This window comes from Doryrhamphus excisus, chromosome 22 (genome assembly GCF_030265055.1).
Source record: "Doryrhamphus excisus isolate RoL2022-K1 chromosome 22, RoL_Dexc_1.0, whole genome shotgun sequence".
Lineage (NCBI taxonomy): Eukaryota > Metazoa > Chordata > Actinopteri > Syngnathiformes > Syngnathidae > Doryrhamphus > Doryrhamphus excisus.
In genome coordinates, this window is record NC_080487.1 from 14,287,432 (window position 1) to 14,306,000 (window position 18,569).

The 18,569-nt window shown below is 48.8% G+C and overlaps 1 protein-coding gene and 1 long non-coding RNA gene across 16 annotated transcripts in view; one reads left to right on the plus strand and one right to left on the minus strand.

Moving 5' to 3' along the window:
• nrxn1a (neurexin 1a) overlaps nt 1-18,569 on the plus strand; it is a 56,599-nt gene that overhangs the window by 21,062 nt on the left and 16,968 nt on the right. For 7 of the 15 annotated variants that reach the window (XM_058062458.1, XM_058062468.1, XM_058062461.1 and 4 more), the window contains 10 exons: nt 2,226-2,527; nt 3,953-3,976; nt 6,983-7,144; nt 8,787-8,858; nt 9,049-9,273; nt 9,680-9,827; nt 11,306-11,436; nt 12,430-12,682; nt 15,083-15,286; nt 16,909-16,935. In XM_058062458.1, coding sequence (XP_057918441.1) covers nt 2,226-2,527; nt 3,953-3,976; nt 6,983-7,144; nt 8,787-8,858; nt 9,049-9,273; nt 9,680-9,827; nt 11,306-11,436; nt 12,430-12,682; nt 15,083-15,286; nt 16,909-16,935 — 1,548 coding nt within the window. The remainder of the gene's footprint in view (nt 1-2,225; nt 2,528-3,952; nt 3,977-6,982; nt 7,145-8,786; nt 8,859-9,048; nt 9,274-9,679; nt 9,828-11,305; nt 11,437-12,429; nt 12,683-15,082; nt 15,287-16,908; nt 16,936-18,569) is intronic. The other 8 variants (XM_058062462.1, XM_058062467.1, XM_058062471.1 and 5 more) reach the window with 3 other exon arrangements.
• Nucleotides 9,727-15,276, minus strand: LOC131109927 (uncharacterized). Its single transcript, XR_009120802.1, has 3 exons — nt 15,047-15,276; nt 10,972-11,020; nt 9,727-10,230 (listed from the first exon to the last, which is right to left on the minus strand). It is a non-coding gene; the product is annotated as an uncharacterized LOC131109927 (long non-coding RNA).

Here is an 18,569-nt window from a genome sequence, read left to right on the forward strand (position 1 = left end):
GTGTGTACTTGTGTGTGTACTAGCGTGTATGTGTGTTTACGCGGAGCTAATACTGACTCACGGAATTAATCTGAGCTGATCCGCTCCAAACATGCGGCTGGGTGCTTCAGGTGTGCCAAGAGCTGGAAGAAAAAAGCATCTCAGCTTTGTGTTATCATGGCAAAGCGTAGCATCATTTCCACACCGCTATGTTAGCGCCACCCGCTAATGGAAAGACAAGTACACATACTATGTAGTAGGCCGCCTACGGTACTACCTATACGCGTGGTAACATGGGACATTCGTTACACATTACTATGTTTTTAACTTTGACTTACTAACAGCGAGCCACACATGGCCCCCGGACCATGAGTTTGAGACAGTCCTTATGCTTCTGTTGTTAGGCTTACATGGAGCAATTTTTCCCTTGGCTCGGCTAATAGAAGACGGTCATGAGTTGGTCGATGAAGACGAGTTGTGGACAAACGCCTTTCACTCCGTCTGTCCGCGGTGAGGGAGGGAGCCTTCACGGGTCACGGCTCCTCGGGGGCTTTATGTTCTCGCGTGTGCTCTAAAGCTCCACCAAACCCTAGCCACACCAAACCCTAGCCACACCAAACCCTAGCCACACCAAACCCTAGCCACACCAAACCCTAGCCACACCAAACCCTAGCCACACCAAACCCTAGCCACACCAAACCCTAGCCACACCAAACCCTAACCACACCAAACCCTAACCACACCAAACCCTAACCACATCTGTGCTTGGTGCTTGATAGCTTGGTGATAGCTAAGCTAATAGCTTGGTGATAGCTAAGCTAATAGCTTGGTGATAGCTAAGCTAATAGCTTGGTGATAGCTAAGCTAATAGCTTTTCTGACAGCAATACAGTCATATTTACACAGACCGGGACACCCGCCCCCCCTTTGCATTTCACATGCTCATAAAATACCACGCCACTTGTCCGCTTGACGTTTTGTGTCATGCATGAGTCCCCTCCCCCCCCCCCCCCCCCCCCCAACACACACATGTTGGAAGGAAGGAACGGCAGCCATGTTTGCTTCTCATCTATTCACACTTTTTTTTCGTCTTCTCGTGGAAGAAGACAATTTTCCATAATTGCTCTTTGAATTGTGACATATTCTCCCCCCCCCCCCCACCCCCCCGTCCGTTATAGTCACTCAAGTGCAGCCGATTCCATTTTGGGTGCTCTTCACGGACTCTCCCCACTACTTTAATAACCCATTACACTTCACTCCATTCATTACGTGTCGGTCCTCTTCCTGCCTTGCTCCTCACACAGCCCCCCCTCACCCCCCCCCCCCCTCATTATTGCAAGCTACAAGATGGTGGCTGTGCCAGAGGCTCCTGAGCTGAGGAAAAGAGGCCAACGAGTTGCGCGGGGAGGAAAATGTCGCTCTGGCTCGTGTATGCTAGCTCCATACTGCAATCAGTTTTCACGCGTGGCGTGTTTGTGTGTAGGACTTCCTGTTCGCTCCTCCGCTGGCGTGTGTGCGCCGCCAGATAAGAGCTGAGAGCTTAAGGATGATGGATGGCCAAACCTTGGTCTAATGTCCTTGGGGGTCGCTAATGTTGGTGCTAGGTACGCGGCTATTGGCTGCCGGACTTCCAGGCTGAATCCTAAACCGCCGCTCCCGTTCCCGCTCCCGTTCCCGCTCCCGTTCCCGTTCCCGCTCCCGTTCCCGCTGCTCTATCTTGATCAGAGCGTGAGCGAGCGTTTGATGACGTCCCATAATGAGGCCTGTTGTCAAACAAGAGCGCCCGGCATCAGCGCGCTGCCAGCACAGCTGTTGTCTCCAAAGCAGGAGAATGGCAGGTCTCGTAACGAGTTTGGAACGCCGTAGACTCGCCACCGTCTCCGTTCTGTTTCATCTGCAAGCCACAGCAGTGATCAAAGTATGTTTACACGCCGCTACGCCGTACAATTAGCGCAGCGGCGCCCGTGGTTTGCAGCGCCGACTTCAGTGCGGCTTTGCTAGACACTAAGCCACCGTGCGCATTTGAAACAACATTGAGGAGCGCACATCGGCGTCACGCTCTACCGGGCCCAGCGGAGCTTTGTTTTCCTGGGCTGGTTTTGATCAACGCCCACCATTTTGTCATCTCGGAGCATATTGTAAGGAATGGCGTGGGAGGAACGTGACGCAAGCTAGAAATTGTACTAATCACTGTGATTATACTCGGCCCCCACACTTACTTGTGCTTCCTCCTGTTTGTGGTGCCAGCGCGCGAGGAGTACGTGGCCACCTTCAAGGGCTCCGAGTACTTCTGCTACGACCTGTCCCCCAACCCCATCCAGTCCAGCAGCGACGAGATCACGCTGTCCTTCAAGACGCTGCAGCGGAATGGCCTCATGCTGCACACGGGCAAGTCGGCCGACTACGTCAACCTGGCGCTCAAGAACGGAGCCGTGTCGCTGGTCATCAATCTCGGCTCCGGGGCCTTCGAGGCCCTGGTGGAGCCCGTCAACGGCAAGTTCAACGACAACGCCTGGCACGACGTCAAGGTCACCCGCAACCTGAGACAGGTAACCGCCTGCTGCGTAACCGGATAACATCACTAACCAACATTTACCAGACGTAACCTTCCTATTCCCACCGCCCCACCGCCCCACCGTCCCACCGCCGTGGGCGCTAACATCTGGCGCCTGCTCGTGGCTTCCCGTAGAAGCGCGGCAGCTAAATGGCGTGCGCTGACTAACTTCCTGGTTGACTTTCTTCTATGCTCACAAATTTTCATTTGATCCATCTGTAAGAAAATTTACCCCCCCCCCCCCCAAAAAAAAATACCTAGTCTTCGCGATAAGTGGATTTCCAAAGTAGGATTAATAAATGGGATATTTTTGTAGTTATGATCATCGAAATCGAGTTTTTAACATTATTACAACAATGTAGATATTATACCCTAAGGCTAGGATATTATATAATTATAATAAGGATATTATATCCTGTGGTATAGTATAGGATCACATACTACATACCAGAATACTACTTCTTGGCGTTTTGGTTGATTTCCATGCCAAACGATGCTAAATTGACACCAATAATAAGTACAACTTGATTTAATGTGCTTTTTTGTTTTTACTAATAATAAGTCACGTTCAACCCTGAAACAGCAATCAGTTATTAATGAATTATTTGTTAATTCAGTATTTTCAATATATAGTGTTACAATAATAAATACATCCCTAATTTCAATGTACATAGATTTATTTTGATGTATATGAAAAAAAGGATTGTGTATATTTTAGTTTAAACAAAACATATTTTAAAAAAAAATGGAGTACTAGACGTCCAACCTCCTGGGTTGAGGAAACAAGCAGTTATATGATATTTTTATAGCATTTTTTTAACGTTTGTCGCCTCGGAGCCGTCGGTGGAATCAAAAGTGAGAAATATGTCTGCTAAGCCTAGCTGCAGCGTGGATCATGTGACCGGAGCACCACAGCGACTGCTGCGGTGGCCAAGACCAAAAGGCCCCAAGCGGCCACATTAGTCCTTAGTGTCATGATTGGACGAGAAGAACTAGAAGAACCATAAGAACGCCCGTCCGGGTGTCCATCTGCAGCGTGGCTGTGCCGGTGCGACCACCAATGTCTTAGCTTCCAGGGGCTTTAAGCTCCGCATGGACGCGCCTCTCAGCTCCGGGTGAGTATCCGAGCGTGTGAATGAGGCCAGAGTGGGCGGGACAACACGAGACGCCGGCGGTTGCCTGTGTGTGCGTACTAACATGACTACTAACGTTACTAACTACTAACCTGCCAGTGAACTAACCACCATCCATGGAATGATTCATACTACTAACCTAACCTTTGCCCTTCTCCTAGCGAAAACACTCCAACCAACCAACCAACCTCACCTGAGGCCTTCCAGCCGTTTTCTTTTCTTTTTCAATTCCTTCCTCAAGTTCACGCTTTTGTTTGCTTTCCTTTCTCCCCCCCTCTCCTACAAAGCACTCAGGCATTGGACACGCTATGGTAAACAAACTCCATTGTTCGCTAGATATCATTCTAATTGTTTCTTAGTTTGGCTTTGGCCCCGTGTCGATTTCTTTTTCAAAAACTAAATCAATAGAAGGACAGTGCGGTTGGTAATTTTTTTATACAGAAAAAAGACCCCATCCCCCTCGGTCCCTTCCTTCCTTCCCTCCTTCCTTCCTCGCTCCCTCCCTTCCCCCCTTCCTTGCCAGCCACTTTTGACTTTAAAACTCTCCCCCTTTTCTCCTCCCTCGTTCTTCTGTCACTCCATTACTCTGATTGGCTCATCCCTCACCTGCACGCCAGCGGCCCGCCTCCCTCTTTGCATGGCGTGACGCACACCCCCCTCCTTTCTTTTTAGTTTTGGGGTCCTCCAAGCTGTCACTGCATGGTTGCCATCATCGCCGCTGTTTGCATGCAGAATGACACCTGCTGCATGGTCGCATGTGTACAATCTACCATCTAACAGGCGTGTGTGTGTGTGTGTGTTTGTGTGTGTGTGTTTGTGCATTAATAAGTGTGTATTCGTCATCGGGACCTGCTGAGCTAACCAAGTCCCCTCCACTCAGATGGCAAACCCACTACCGACGTCATGGCGACTAACAACACACTACCGACGTCATGGCGACTAACACACTACCGACGTCATGGCTACTAACAACACACTACCGACGTCATGGCGACTAACAACACACTACCGACGTCATGGCAACTAACAACACACTACCGACGTCATGGCGACTAACAACACACTACCGACATCATGGCTACTAACAACACCCTACCAACATCATGGCTACTAACAACACACTACCAACATCATGGCTACTAACAACACCCTACCAACATCATGGCTACTAACAACACACTACCAACATCATGGCTACTAACAACACACTACCAACATCATGGCTACTAACAACACCCTACCAACATCATGGCTACTAACAACACACTACCGACGTCATGGCTACTAACAACACCCTACCAACATCATGGCGACTAACAACACACTACCGACATCATGGCTACTAACAATACCCTACCAACATCATGGCTACTAACAACACCCTACCAACATCATGGCTACTAACAACACCCTACCAACATCATGGCTACTAACAACACCCTACCAACATCATGGCTACTAACAACACCCTACCAACATCATGGCTACTAACAATACCCTACCAACATCATGGCTACTAACAACACCCTAACCTCGCTAACCTTGCTAACCTAACACTTGTACTAACAAAGAAATAGCACCAAGACGTCCGTGGAACATGGAAGACCAACTAGAGGCAGGATTTGGTAGCAGTTCCAAACTAGAGGCAGGATTTGGTAGCGGTTCCAAACTAGAGGCAGGATTTGGTAGCAGGTCCAAACTAGAGGCAGGATTTGGTAGCAGGTCCAAACTAGAGGCAGGATTTGGTAGCAGTTCCAAACTAGAGGCAGGATTTGGTAGCAGTTCCAAACTAGAGGCGGGATTTGGTAGCAGTTCCAAACTAGAGGCAGGATTTGGTAGCAGTTCCAAACTAGAGGCAGGATTTGGTAGCAGTTCCAAACTAGAGGCAGGATTTGGTAGCAGTTCCAAACTAGAGGCAGGATTTGGTAGCAGTTCCAAACTAGAGGCAGGATTTGGTAGCGGTTCCAAACTAGAGGCAGGATTTGGTAGCAGGTCCAAACTAGAGGCAGGATTTGGTAGCAGTTCCAAACTAGAGGCAGGATTTGGTACCAGTTCCAAACTAGAGGCAGGATTTGGTAGCAGTTCCAAACTAGAGGCAGGATTTGGTAGCAGTTCCAAACTAGAGGCGGGATTTGGTAGCAGTTCCAAACTAGAGGCAGGATTTGGTAGCGGTTCCAAACTAGAGGCAGGATTTGGTAGCAGTTCCAAACTAGAGGCAGGATTTGGTAGCAGTTCCAAACTAGAGGCAGGATTTGGTAGCAGTTCCAAACTAGAGGCAGGATTTGGTAGCAGTTCCAAACTAGAGGCAGGATTTGGTAGCAGTTCCAAACTAGAGGCAGGATTTGGTAGCAGTTCCAAACTAGAGGCAGGATTTGGTAGCAGTTCCAAACTAGAGGCAGGATTTGGTAGCAGTTCCAAACTAGAGGCAGGATTTGGTAGCAGTTCCAAACTAGAGGCAGGATTTGGTAGCAGTTCCAAACTAGAGGCAGGATTTGGTAGCAGTTCCAAACTAGAGGCAGGATTTGGTAGCAGTTCCAAACTAGAGGCAGGATTTGGTAGCGGTTCCAAACTAGAGGCGTCCAGGCGGCTGAGTGGGCTGCTTGGTTGTTGGTGTAGGCAGACCGTTAAAGCAAACCTGGTCTTAGGGACTCAATGACATTTGGTCGCTGAGGACCAACAGCTTCAAGGCAAAGGTGGAGGATGAGGATGAGGATGAGGATGAGGATGAGGCTAACCTTCACATGACACATAACTGCTTTTTATTGACTGTGTCCGTTTAGCAGGAATTGAACTCCACAAAAATAACCTTGTCATGGACATGAACGTTGGTATGGTGCTAAGCGGGTTCTCCTTCCACACAAAGTATGCCCAGATCAATAATCACACAGCTCATGCATGCTCACACGGGTGGAGGTTTGACTCCCACTGAGGGAATATTTATACTCGACTGGGGAGGGGGGCTACTTTGGGATATTAGGGACGTCATGGAACAACATGGCTGCCTGACACTTCCTCCTGGTGAATGGGTCCATCATCCCACCACTGACCCCATTTGGGACGTCCCTGCTAACAGTCCCACCTGTGACACCAAAGCGGGTCTTTCAGCTTCTGACACCCTGGTCTTTTGGGTTGGAAGCGTCAGTTACGTCCCACATACACTTGTACTTCCCAATCGGAGCCAATCCTCACGACGGCGCATCACACACGTTGGTTGCCAGAGTAACGGGGGCTAATTTGGCCGGTCTGCCCAGCTAGAGCCTAGCGCCACCTTTGGTGTGAGTATATAGCGTGTCCTTTCCCTGTGCTTTGTTGTGTAGGTGACCATCTCCGTGGACGGCATCCTGACCACCACGGGCTACACCCAGGAGGATTACACCATGCTGGGCTCCGACGACTTCTTCTACGTGGGAGGGAGCCCCAGCACGGCCGACCTCCCGGGGTCCCCAGTCAGCAACAACTTCATGGGCTGTTTGAAAGAGGTGTGGCGGGCGACTGTGGGACTTTACGGAGATATCACCAAACAAATGTTTGTCCTGTTCTGCTGGCTGATTCGGTCACGCACGCCAGAGTCCGCATCCTCTCCCAAATCTCTTTAACTTGCGTCTCTCATGCGGGGCCGCATCTTGTTCACCGCCATGAAATTGAAAAAATAATAAGCAACGTTCATGTCAAAACATTGTGAGGATGGAGCAAGTATTACTTGTATAGCAATAGTAGTACTAGTAGTACTAGTATCTGGGTGACCAAAGCAACTGGCGCCAATCACTTCGATCTTAGATGACCAAACACAAACAGGAAGTGGGTTGGTTGCCAAAGGTTTTTTGTGCTGTAGGATGGACCATCTTACACGGTTAGCCTTGGTGTGCAGCCTTTTAACTTTCCCAGGAGTTTCTCCTCACATTCAGATGACTTCCATCTCGTCTCCTCCGTTGCTTCTTGCCGTTTCTCTGCATTTGACGTTCTTCAATTACAATGAACAAAGTGATTTGATATTATTACTGTAAGAAGGTATCTGATGTTCTGGCCACCTTTGCGTCTAAGCCATTACATAAGAATGTACGATATTGTCTAAAGCACCCAACAATTTTACCAACAATACCTTTTTTTTTAAATTCCGCACACAAACTGCGATGCTTCCAATTGGCATTTTGTCTGAGTCCCAAACGCGTGTGCCCTCGCCAGCATCAGAGAGAATCACTGATGAGTGTCGTTGAGGGACTAGCTACAGCGCTAAGCACAACATGCTAATTAGCTACGCCACAGAGACGCTCCACCCGATGAACAACTCGTGTGACGCACGCCCATATAAACGCTGACCTACATAGATACACGATAAACATACTGTGGCGCTTGAACACCTTCCATGACAAAGCAAGGCACTTCCTTCATGACCAAATCCAACCCCAAGTAGATGACAGAGATACAGATAGCTCATCTGCATCGGCAGCCGTGAATGAGCTCTGTGTTGCTCCATGAAGACTGATGGCGTTTAGACGAGGCGACCGCTGTCGAAGCAGAGCCTCCGCTGGCTCATTTGCATATTTAATTGGACCATTATATGATCATCCGTGTGAGAAAATGAAGACATATGCCCGAATCATGTACAGACGCTCTGTAAAACCCTCCCAACACGTGCGGAGACATAACGTAAAGGAGAGGGCAGAGGCCATTTTGCCGTTTTGGCGGCAGCGAGTCTGAAGAAGCGGCGGCTAATAAAGCCTAGCTTGTGTTTGCTCCACGCTCGCCACATCAGAATGCTCGGCACAAGCTCCTCGTCTCCGCTCAGCCAGAGAGCCAGAATGAAAAGGCATGCGGGACAAACGGGAGTTATCCAGCCAAATAGTCTGGAATGTCAGAATGCTGGGATGGAAGAGGAAGGCTTCCTTGGCTTCCACTCTACCGGGTGTCTTGTTCCTTCCGTCATTGGAGACTCGTACCAGCGCCACTGAACGGACGCAGACGGATAAAGAAAAGTCCCCAAAGTTCAATGATGTGACGCAGCATGAACGTTTTGAAAAGACTCCAAGACTTTATTCCCAATGGAAGTCTTTCTCTTTTGTTATTCCAAGGTGACTTCATGTTTCATCCATTCCTCTCCTCCCTAAATCTCCTCCCCCCAAGGTGGTGTACAAGAATAATGATGTGCGGCTGGAGCTGTCCAGACTTGCTAAACAGGGAGACCCCAAGATGAAGGTAGGCAGCCTTTATCCAGTCTTATCCTCTTCCACAATTAATGCACATATCTTTTGGTGGCGGTGTTACTTACTACTACAAGAGCCTTCAAGAAGGCATCCACTCAGGAAATGGAATTATATTTTGAAAGGGGAAGAAAGAGGCTGGAATCCTTGATGCATAAGCCCCCATCCCCCCCCCCCCCCCCCAGGTTAGCGGCGTGGTGTCTTTCAAGTGCGAGAGTGTTGCCACGCTGGATCCCGTGACCTTTGACACGCCGGAGTCTTTCGTGGCGCTCAGCAAGTGGACGGCGAAGAAGGCCGGGTCCATCTCCTTCGACTTCAGGACCACCGAGCCCAACGGCCTGATGCTGTTCAGCCACGGGAAGCCCAGGCAGATGCAGCGCAAGGACCCCCGCACGCCGCCCACCGTCAAGGTACAGACTGCTGACAGACTTCCACTTTTGGGGGGATCTTGCCCACAATCCTCTTGTGAAACTTTCTTTCCATTTCCTGTGCAAAATAACACGAGAAAAGAAGTTAATATGAGTTAGCTTACAATGCTGTCATTGGGATCAACAAGACGTGCAAACCAGCATCTTGTTGAGTCCCAAGTAGTACTACTATATAAACGTGTAGAAAGCGTAACAAATGGAAGAAGCCAAAGGTCAGGGGTTAGGGGTGTGTTAGGGGTGTTGCCAGGACTATAGGGGTGTTATTCCATGTCTAGAGGCTCTAATAATGTTAAAAAGCATACTTAGAAGGTTGTAAAAAGGCCCTAACTACAAAGCTAGGTATATAGCCAACAACAATTCATGGTATTGTTGTTTTCCTCCTTTGCAGGTGGATTTCTTTGCCATTGAGATGCTGGACGGCCACCTATACCTGCTGCTGGACATGGGCTCAGGGACCACCAAGACCAAGGCCATCGACAAGAAGGTCAATGATGGAGAATGGTACCACGTGGACTTCCAGAGGGACGGACGCTCAGGTAGGGGTCGCAGTAATATTAGGCAAATATATGTTAGTGAAGTACTCGTATCATCTTAATCAGCTCTGGTGGTTGTGGCGTCCATGGTGCTCATTCACTTCAGATGGCACAGGTTGGATTCCCGGTCGTCGGAGATATCCAATGCCAATCCCAAGCCAAATAATGGGAATGCTACAAAGAAAAAGCCTAAACGATATCACCTCCTGATAACAATTACCGCCTAGGATCATTATTTACATTGTGCCTGCTATGAAGAAGAAAGGGCGGTCCAATTAGGCGAAGGTTGAAGAAAAGGTAGCGTCATGTTTTGGACAGGGTTGTCGGCACGGCGGTGTGGAGCTAAATTTGACCGCTTTGCTGCTCCCTGCAGAAAGGCAGTAATCCTGTCTGCCTGCTGCCTGTCCTAAGAAAACAAACGTGGTTATTGAATACAACTTTCCGTGTGCTGGTGATTGGAGAAATCAATAAGCACTGGCATCGTTTATTCCACCAGTAACATCGTTTATTCCACCAGTAACAAGTACGTACTGGTGATTAGAGAAATCAATAAGCACTGGCATTGTTTATTCCACCAGTAACAAGTACGCACTGGTGATTGGAGACATCACTAAGCACTGGCATCGTTTATTCCACCAGTAACATTGTTTATTCCACCTTTAACAAGTACGTACTGGTGATTAGAGAAATCAATAAGCACTGGCATCGTTTATTCCACCAGTAACATTGTTTATTCCACCAGTAACAAGTATGTACTGGTGATTAGAGAAATCAATAAGCACTGGCATCGTTTATTCCACCAGTAACATCGTTTATTCCACCAGTAACATTGTTTATTCCACCAGTAACAAGTATGTACTGGTGATTAGAGAAATCAATAAGCACTGGCATCATTTATTCCACCAGTAACATCGTTTATTCCACCAGTAACATCGTTTATTCCACCAGTAACATCGTTTATTCCACCAGTAACAAGTACGTACTGGTGATTAGAGAAATCAATAAGCACTGGCATCGTTTATTCCACCAGTAACATTGTTTATTCCACCAGTAACATTGTTTATTCCACCAAGAATAAGTACGTACTGGTGATTGGAGACATCACTAAGCACTGGCATTGTTTATTCCACCAAGAATAAGTACTTACGTTTCTGTTGGGTCACCCTCCATCATTCCCTCATATGACTTGTTGGTGCCTGAAAATAAAGCCATGCTTTATTAATGATGGTGACCAAATGCTGGACATAGCGCTCGTGACGGCGCACGGACCACCTGACTTAATGACTGACTTAATGACTGACTTAATGACTGACTTAATGACTGACTTAATGACTGACTTAATGACTGGCTGATGAGGCGGCCCCACGTTCACATTTGCATCACTTGTGATGTGGAGGAGGAACGAAGGAAGGCGGCAAGACAATGAACATCTCAGTGATGATGATGATGATGATGATGATGGTCATTGGTGGTGTGTTCAGGGACCATCTCGGTGAACAGCGTGCGGACAGCATACACGGCGCCAGGTGACAGCGAGATCCTGGACCTGGATGAGACCCTTTACCTCGGTGGACTTCCTGAGGACCGGGCCGGACTCATCTTCCCTACAGAGGTGCGTGTTTCTTTCAAAACACTTCATATCCACACTCTGAAGAAGGACAACTACTTTTCCAAAAGTTGACTGTAATCATCGTAACAAGGCTGTCCAAAATAAAGCCTTCATAAAAAAAACATTCAAGAATGACTTTTAAACGCATCCCACAAGCCACACCTCTTTGGGAACAATTGGCCACTCCAAATTGGCCATCTTTTAGTCCCACCCCCCATTCCAAAAACATGCTAGGTTAATTGGCCACTCCAAACTGGCCATCTTTTAGTCTAAGATGGACAATTACACCCCCCCCCCCCCACATTCCAAAAACATGCTAGGTTAATTAGCCACTCCAAATTGTCCATAGGTATGAATGTGAGTGTGAATGGTTGTTTGTCTATATGTGCCCTGTGATTGGCTGGCCACCAGTCCAGGGTGGAAGACAGCTGGGATAGGCTCCAGCCTACCTGCGACCCCCGTGAAGGTGAAGTGGTGGAAGATGAATGAATGAATACCATGAGGAGGTGATGAAGGAGGCGATGGAGGCGATGAAGGAGGCGATGAATAGCACATCTCTTGGTCTATCCTTGAGCAAGGCTTCCTCTTTCTGTGAGGTGCATTCACAGACACTCCAACATTCGTACGTTGATGTTGCACTTGTCATATGATGATAATAATAATGGTCTTTGTCGTCTGACCCGCTGCCTTTTTTAGATGGAACTTATTTCCATATCTACTTGTGGAACAGCCTCTTTAGAGAATGAGACATTCAAAATGGCCCCCACATTGACCTTTTGGCGTGAGGCAGTCTGGGCAGCCTGGCATACAGGAAGTCAAATGAAGGAGATATGGCGTTGCAGGCGGACCAGCTTCCTCTTGTACCAGCTAATTAAAGCGAACCAGGCGTTTGTGCCTCTTTGCTGCTCTGAATGAGAGATTCAAAGACGTGGCAAATGTCAGCGTGGTCCCAACGCCTAGCACGGACGACCTTTGGTGACCTTTGCTCTTCCTCAGGTGTGGACGGCGCTGTTGAACTACGGCTACGTGGGCTGCATCCGGGACCTGTTCGTGGACGGCCAGAGCAAAGACATCCGGCGGCTGGCCGAGGCCCAGAGGGCGGTGGGGGTGAAGCCGTCGTGCTCCAGGGAGCCCCCCAAGCAGTGCCTGTCCAACCCCTGCCAGCACAACGGCGTCTGCAGGGAGGGCTGGAACCGCTACGTCTGCGACTGCTCAGGGACCGGGTACCTGGGACGTTCCTGCGAGAGGGGTGAGTGCACCCCCCCCCGCGTACTCTCCGACATTACCACATAATTATACAATCCAACAACTCATGGAGAAAGAAATGTCTTTTCCGTTGTGAAAAATGGCCTATTTTCGGGGGGGGCGGGGGGGGTTACCAGGGCGTAATGCTGAATTGCCAAAGTGTGGGTGTCCACTGTGCCACAGGACATCACGTGCTAAAGCTGACCAATCACGTGTCGCCGTGACCTCACCGACAAGAATAAAGCAGGCGGATGTTTTGTTCAGAAAATGGCCGCCTGCATCCCTCCCTCTCTTTGTGCGGATGTGCCTTCCAGGGGTGTTTGGACACCCCCACTTTAAGGAGGATCTCAGACCCATGCCTTTACTGCTCTGGTGTGCGTTAAAAAAGATTTCTGGCAAATAAAATGGCGTCCGTGGGCGATGGAGGATCAGACCTCAACGCTAGCACAGCCTTGCTAGTTTTGGTTCTTCTTTGATTGTCCACACAAATAATATGTCTGGAAGAACGTAAGATGGAGGAGAGAACGCACTGGGGCCGGTGGAGGTGAAAAGCGAGGGTGGACGGGAGTGGGGGCAGGGGGGGGGGGGGGGCTGCTGGAAGGCCGTCAGGAATGGATGTGCGAGCGAACGGCCAACATGTCAGAGCGCGATGGAACCGCCGGGTCGGAACCAACGTGTGACAGCAGGTGAGAAGATGAGGAACGGCGGGAGACAGCCGCCCAGGATCTTGACAGAGCGAGGAGATTCGGGTAAAAGCTCGGAATTTGACTCTCTAGGGAACACGCGGACAACGGGAAGACATCTTGCTAGCGCCTTGGTCGCCACGCAAACAATGGAAATGTTGCTTTTTGGACAAAACACGCATTGCTTCTCTTTCCTGTGTGTGTGCGCGTGTGCGTGTGCGTGTGTGTGTGCGTGCATGTGTGTGTGTGTGTGCATGTGTGCGTGTGTGTGTGTGTGTGTGCGTGTGTGTGTGTGTGTGTGCACCGAGGGGTCACTAACTGGTGCTTGAGTGGATTAAAGGAAGCACAGATGGAGAAGCAGATGGAGAGAGTGATTGGCCGTGTTTATGTTTTCTACCTGCGGTTTCTTTCTCCCTCTATCCCTCCCTCTATCCCTCCCTCTATCCCTCCCTCCTTTTTTTTACACTCCTCCCTTCCCTTCATCACCATCATCATCATCATCATCCTCCCCTTCTCTTTGTTCCGTCGCCTCTCTCTTCCTAAATGAAGCAACACCAGGCCGCCATGAATATTATTCTTCTTATTTTGCTTGGCATTTTTCCCTTCTTTCTTTCCTTGGTCAGCTGTCAATCATTGTCACATATTGTCTATCAAGTTGTCTCTCCAGGAGAATATGGAGACACTTAAACACTTTAAAACAACACAATGCCACAACGCCAAGTTTTAAGTGTGAATAAAAGATCAGCTGCTTCTTCCTATCCTCCTGAATGTAACGTCATGAGAAATGTCATCATGTCGTGTTCTTGAATGCAGCATGTCCATCAAAGATGGAAATGATATGAATCCATAAGAAGAAGAAGAAGAACCAACGTTAGACGTTGTATTATTCCCAGTGTGAACAAACAGGCTGGAATAATGCACTGCAGTGCCCCCCCCCCCCCCCCCCTTGCGTTCCTTTTGGCCAACCATTTTCTTGAGCTGGTGAGCGAGGTTGTGCGGCTGGTGAGGAATATTTAGTCAGCTGTGTAAAAATGTGTTATCTCTTGCTACAACAGCAGTCAGCCATTTTGCCTTCCCGCACATTGAGGGTTCATTTGCATTTTAACCAAGAGCTTCCGACTCCGTCCGCCATGCAGCATCCACCCCTCCTTCCCTGCTAAACCCTCCTCTGTTCACACCAAAATTCACTCACTTATTCTACCCCCCCCCACTTCGCTCAGCTCATTAGCATGCATGGAACTCCTTCTCTTCCTGTTCTCTTGTTTTTGCCTTGGCTCGCCGTCTCCCACGGAAACAGGAAGAGCAAAGGGAGGGGGAGCAAAGTAGGAGGGCGAGAGGAATGAAGGGAGAGTGCTACACACACACACGCACACACACACACACACACACGCACACACACACACACAGAGCAACATCAAGAGCGTGTTTAGCTGCGTCTGTAATCGTCCAATAAAGAAGGGCGTCCTCTGAGGTAAACAGTTTAGCGTGTGAGGACCAACCCCAGCAGGTAGCGGAGGAGAGGATGAGATGAATGTGCTCATTTGGATGCAAACCACATCACACGTGGGATCACCTGAGCTCCTTGCGTGCTAACTCCGGGGCGGGAACGTCGGCTCCGCTTCACGTCCACTCACGGCTATTTTCCAACGGTTAAGTCAACGTCGGACCCAAGAAAGACGTCTCACCTTCCTCGTCCTCTTCCTCTCTCTGTCCTCCTGCAGACGCCACCATCTTGTCGTACGACGGCAGCAAGTTCATGAAGGTGCAGCTGCCCATGGCCATGCACACGGAGGCGGAGGACGTCTCGCTGCGCTTCCGCTCCCAGCGGGCCTACGGCGTTCTCATGGCAACCACATCCCGCAACTCGGCAGACACCCTCCGCCTGGAGCTGGACGGGGGCCGAGTACGGCTCACAGTCAACCTAGGTGCCCCCCACGCACTCACCCTCACCCCATTCCCATTCCCATTCCCAGTGAGCTTTCAGGGGAAGTCCGTACTAGAACGTCATTCTGCTCTATGATTCTCTACGATTGGTAATTAGTCATTGACCCTCGTCACAGTGGAACCATGGCTGCCAATTAACACGCCATTTAAAGCAACAGGAAGTCCAAACGAACAGGAGTTAAAAAACAATATGTTGCATATTTACCATTCACTTTTACGCTAAGTGACTTCACATTTCTTATTATTGTCGTCTTAGCTACGTTGTACTGAGCAGCCTAGACAGAGACTGCTGTTCAACCTTCCTGCATTGCCCTAATTCCTGTTCTATGGTCGTCATCACATTTCCTGTCAATGGTGAAAAATGATAGAAATCAGGGGACTTCCTCAGATCAGTGCAGTGCAAATGTATTTCACCACCGTCATAAAGTGGTTAGCACGCAGACCTCAGAGCTAGGAGACTCCAGTTCGATTCCCACCCTGGGCCATCTCTGTGTGGAGTTTGCATGCGTGGCTTTTCTCCGGGTACTCCGCTTTCCTCCCCCATTCCAAAAACATGCTAGGTTAATTGGCCACTCCAAATTGTCCATAGGTATGAATGTGAGTGTGAATGGTTGTTTGTCTATATGTGCCCTGGGATTGGCTGGCCACCAGTCCAGGGTGGAAGACAGCTGGGATAGGCTCCAGCACCCCGTGACCTTTGTTGAATGAATGAATGAATGAATGAATGAATGAATGAATGAATGAATGAATGAATGAATGAATGAATATACAATACATCTTAAACCCTAACTAATAATAACAGGACTTTTTGTTTTTCGGTAAAAAGGTAGTCATTCATTTGCACTGCACTGTTGTTCAACATATGCTATGATATGCTGTGATATGACAGACACCCAACAGGGGACTTTGGAGGTCCCATTGGTGTTGACTAGTGAAGGTGAACGGTATCCTGGTGTGGGACGGAGGGTCAGGCCTCAAGCTGCACTCTGCTCACTCCCAGTGGACCTGTGCACCCCCAAACTCGGCCCAACTCTCACTGGCAAAAAAGACAAACACTTTTCTAGCGGAGAGCATCACAGCTTAGCCTGGGAAACACCACACCACCATTTGGCACAACACGCTAACACAACACGCTAACACAACACACGGGGCGCATGTGTGGGTCTCTGGTTGTCTGCAGCCACGTGTTTCCTGCGGTTGACGCCACGCGACACACCCGCCACTTTGAGTCATCCGACCAAATCTTGCAAGACTTTTAGCAGCTCCAGCCGGGCGACGGGAATTGGTGCGATGCGTTCGGTGTCCCCCGGACCCCGACACCCATCAACCAGACCGTGGTCCTGCCAGGCCCGCAGCGTTAAAAAAAGCACGCTCCACATGCTAGAATCCTCTCCTAGCTGTCACATTCTTTTTTGCTCCACTTTGGATTTGCTCCCCCCAGCGTGACCACGGGGGGGGGGAGAGTGCTTTCTCAGCGCTGTGTGTGTTGTCAGGGCGCACGGGTGTGTTGTCAGGGCGCACGGGTGTGTCGATGTGAGCATCCCCAGGGCGTGGAGGGTGTGTACGTGTGCAGCATTAACCCTCTGCTCTGCTCTTCCTCCAGACTGTATCAGGATAAACTGTACAGCCAGTAAGTGATCCTCCATGTCACCTAACCTTCCGTCCTTCCTTCCTTACCTCCTCCTCCTCCCCCTCCTCCTCCTCAGTGTGTGTGCTTTTATGGACGTCTCCGCTCTTCCTCACTCCTTCCCATCTTATCTCAATCTCTGGTTCAACATTTCTTTCTGCCAATGAGATGGGGGTGTTTTATAGCATTGATTTCCTGGTCGGCCATTTTAGCAAAGATGGAAGCGAGGAGAGGTAGAAGGGAAGCAAATGTAGGGCTTTGTCTCCTTTGGCGGATTTCTCATCGGCAACTCATTTATACTCTCTAAGCGCCAACTTTAAGTGCACTAACTAATGTATGCATTTTGAGTAAGTATCCAAATGCTGCACACCCTCCATCTTTGTGGCGGTGCTAAAGCGGAAGAGCTACGCCGAGTGCTTGAAATTCCCAAATAAAAAGGAAGTAGGATATTGCGACCATCACTTCAATGCCAGGGACTGAGAGCGCGTACTGACAGAAGTATTCCATTTGAGACACAGCCGAGGTTCAAATTAGATGTGAGCTCGCATGGAAAGACACTTCATGACAAAAAAAAATGGCTGCCGCACCTGCTGAAGATGTCGACGCCTGCCTGCCGAGGCTTTATTCCTTTGACTCTTCAAGGCGCGTGAGGGGGTTTTGCCAATACCGTCATTCTTTGTGTGTCTGTGTGTGTCTGTGTGTGTGTGTGCCTGTGTGTGTGTGTGTGCCTGTGTGTGTGTGTGTGCCTGTGTGTGTGTGCGTGTGTGCATGTCATGCTGCTGCAAATCCCAGATGAAATTTCATTCCCTCACGTGCGTTTGTGCCTGCATGTCTGTCACGACCACGGAGAAAGAAAGAGAGAGAGAGGGCGAGCGAAACAAATGCTCTGTGACGGCAAGGAGGTGGTGAAATGGACGACTGCAGTTGCCATAGAAACGCTACTAGCCGCACGGTGCACAATCTATCCCACCAATGTCCGCCAGCCAATTTTCGACTAGCTTGTCTTGAATGAACATTTCAGCAGGCTGCCACTTCACCTCCACCACAACGCCCCCCCCCCCCCCCCCGCCCCCCCATGCACACCGCATGCATAGCAATAAATTATACAGTACATCTGATATTCAACCGGGATGAAAAATGTATTTAACAGCGAGGTGCCAGTGAAATAGCCCACTCAGCAGTCAAATAAAAGGCCTCGGTATGGTGAGGGAGCTGACGCGTATGCAGCAGAAAGGAAAAATACATTCTCCTTTTATCCTTTAATGTGTAAAGCGTAATAGGTCCACAGTGACTTCGTTTTATTCTTGTCATATATTTTTGCCTCATAATATTGTCACGTCATTCTTTAAAAAAAATACGACTTTAAAATTACAATTTCATTGTTATGAAATTACAAATGTTCTTATATTATTAATATTGCATCTTTTTTTCCATGTAGCTAGATAACCTTTTTTAATTCTAAAATTGCAACTTCATTCTCATAAAACTAAATTTAAAAATCCCTGCTATTGGAACTTTATTCTTTTTCTTCATAATATTGCAGTTTTAATCTTTTTAATCTCTTTTTAAAATCCTAACATTACAATGTACTTCTCTAAAAAAAATGTAGTTTTCTTGATAATATTACAACTTAGTAG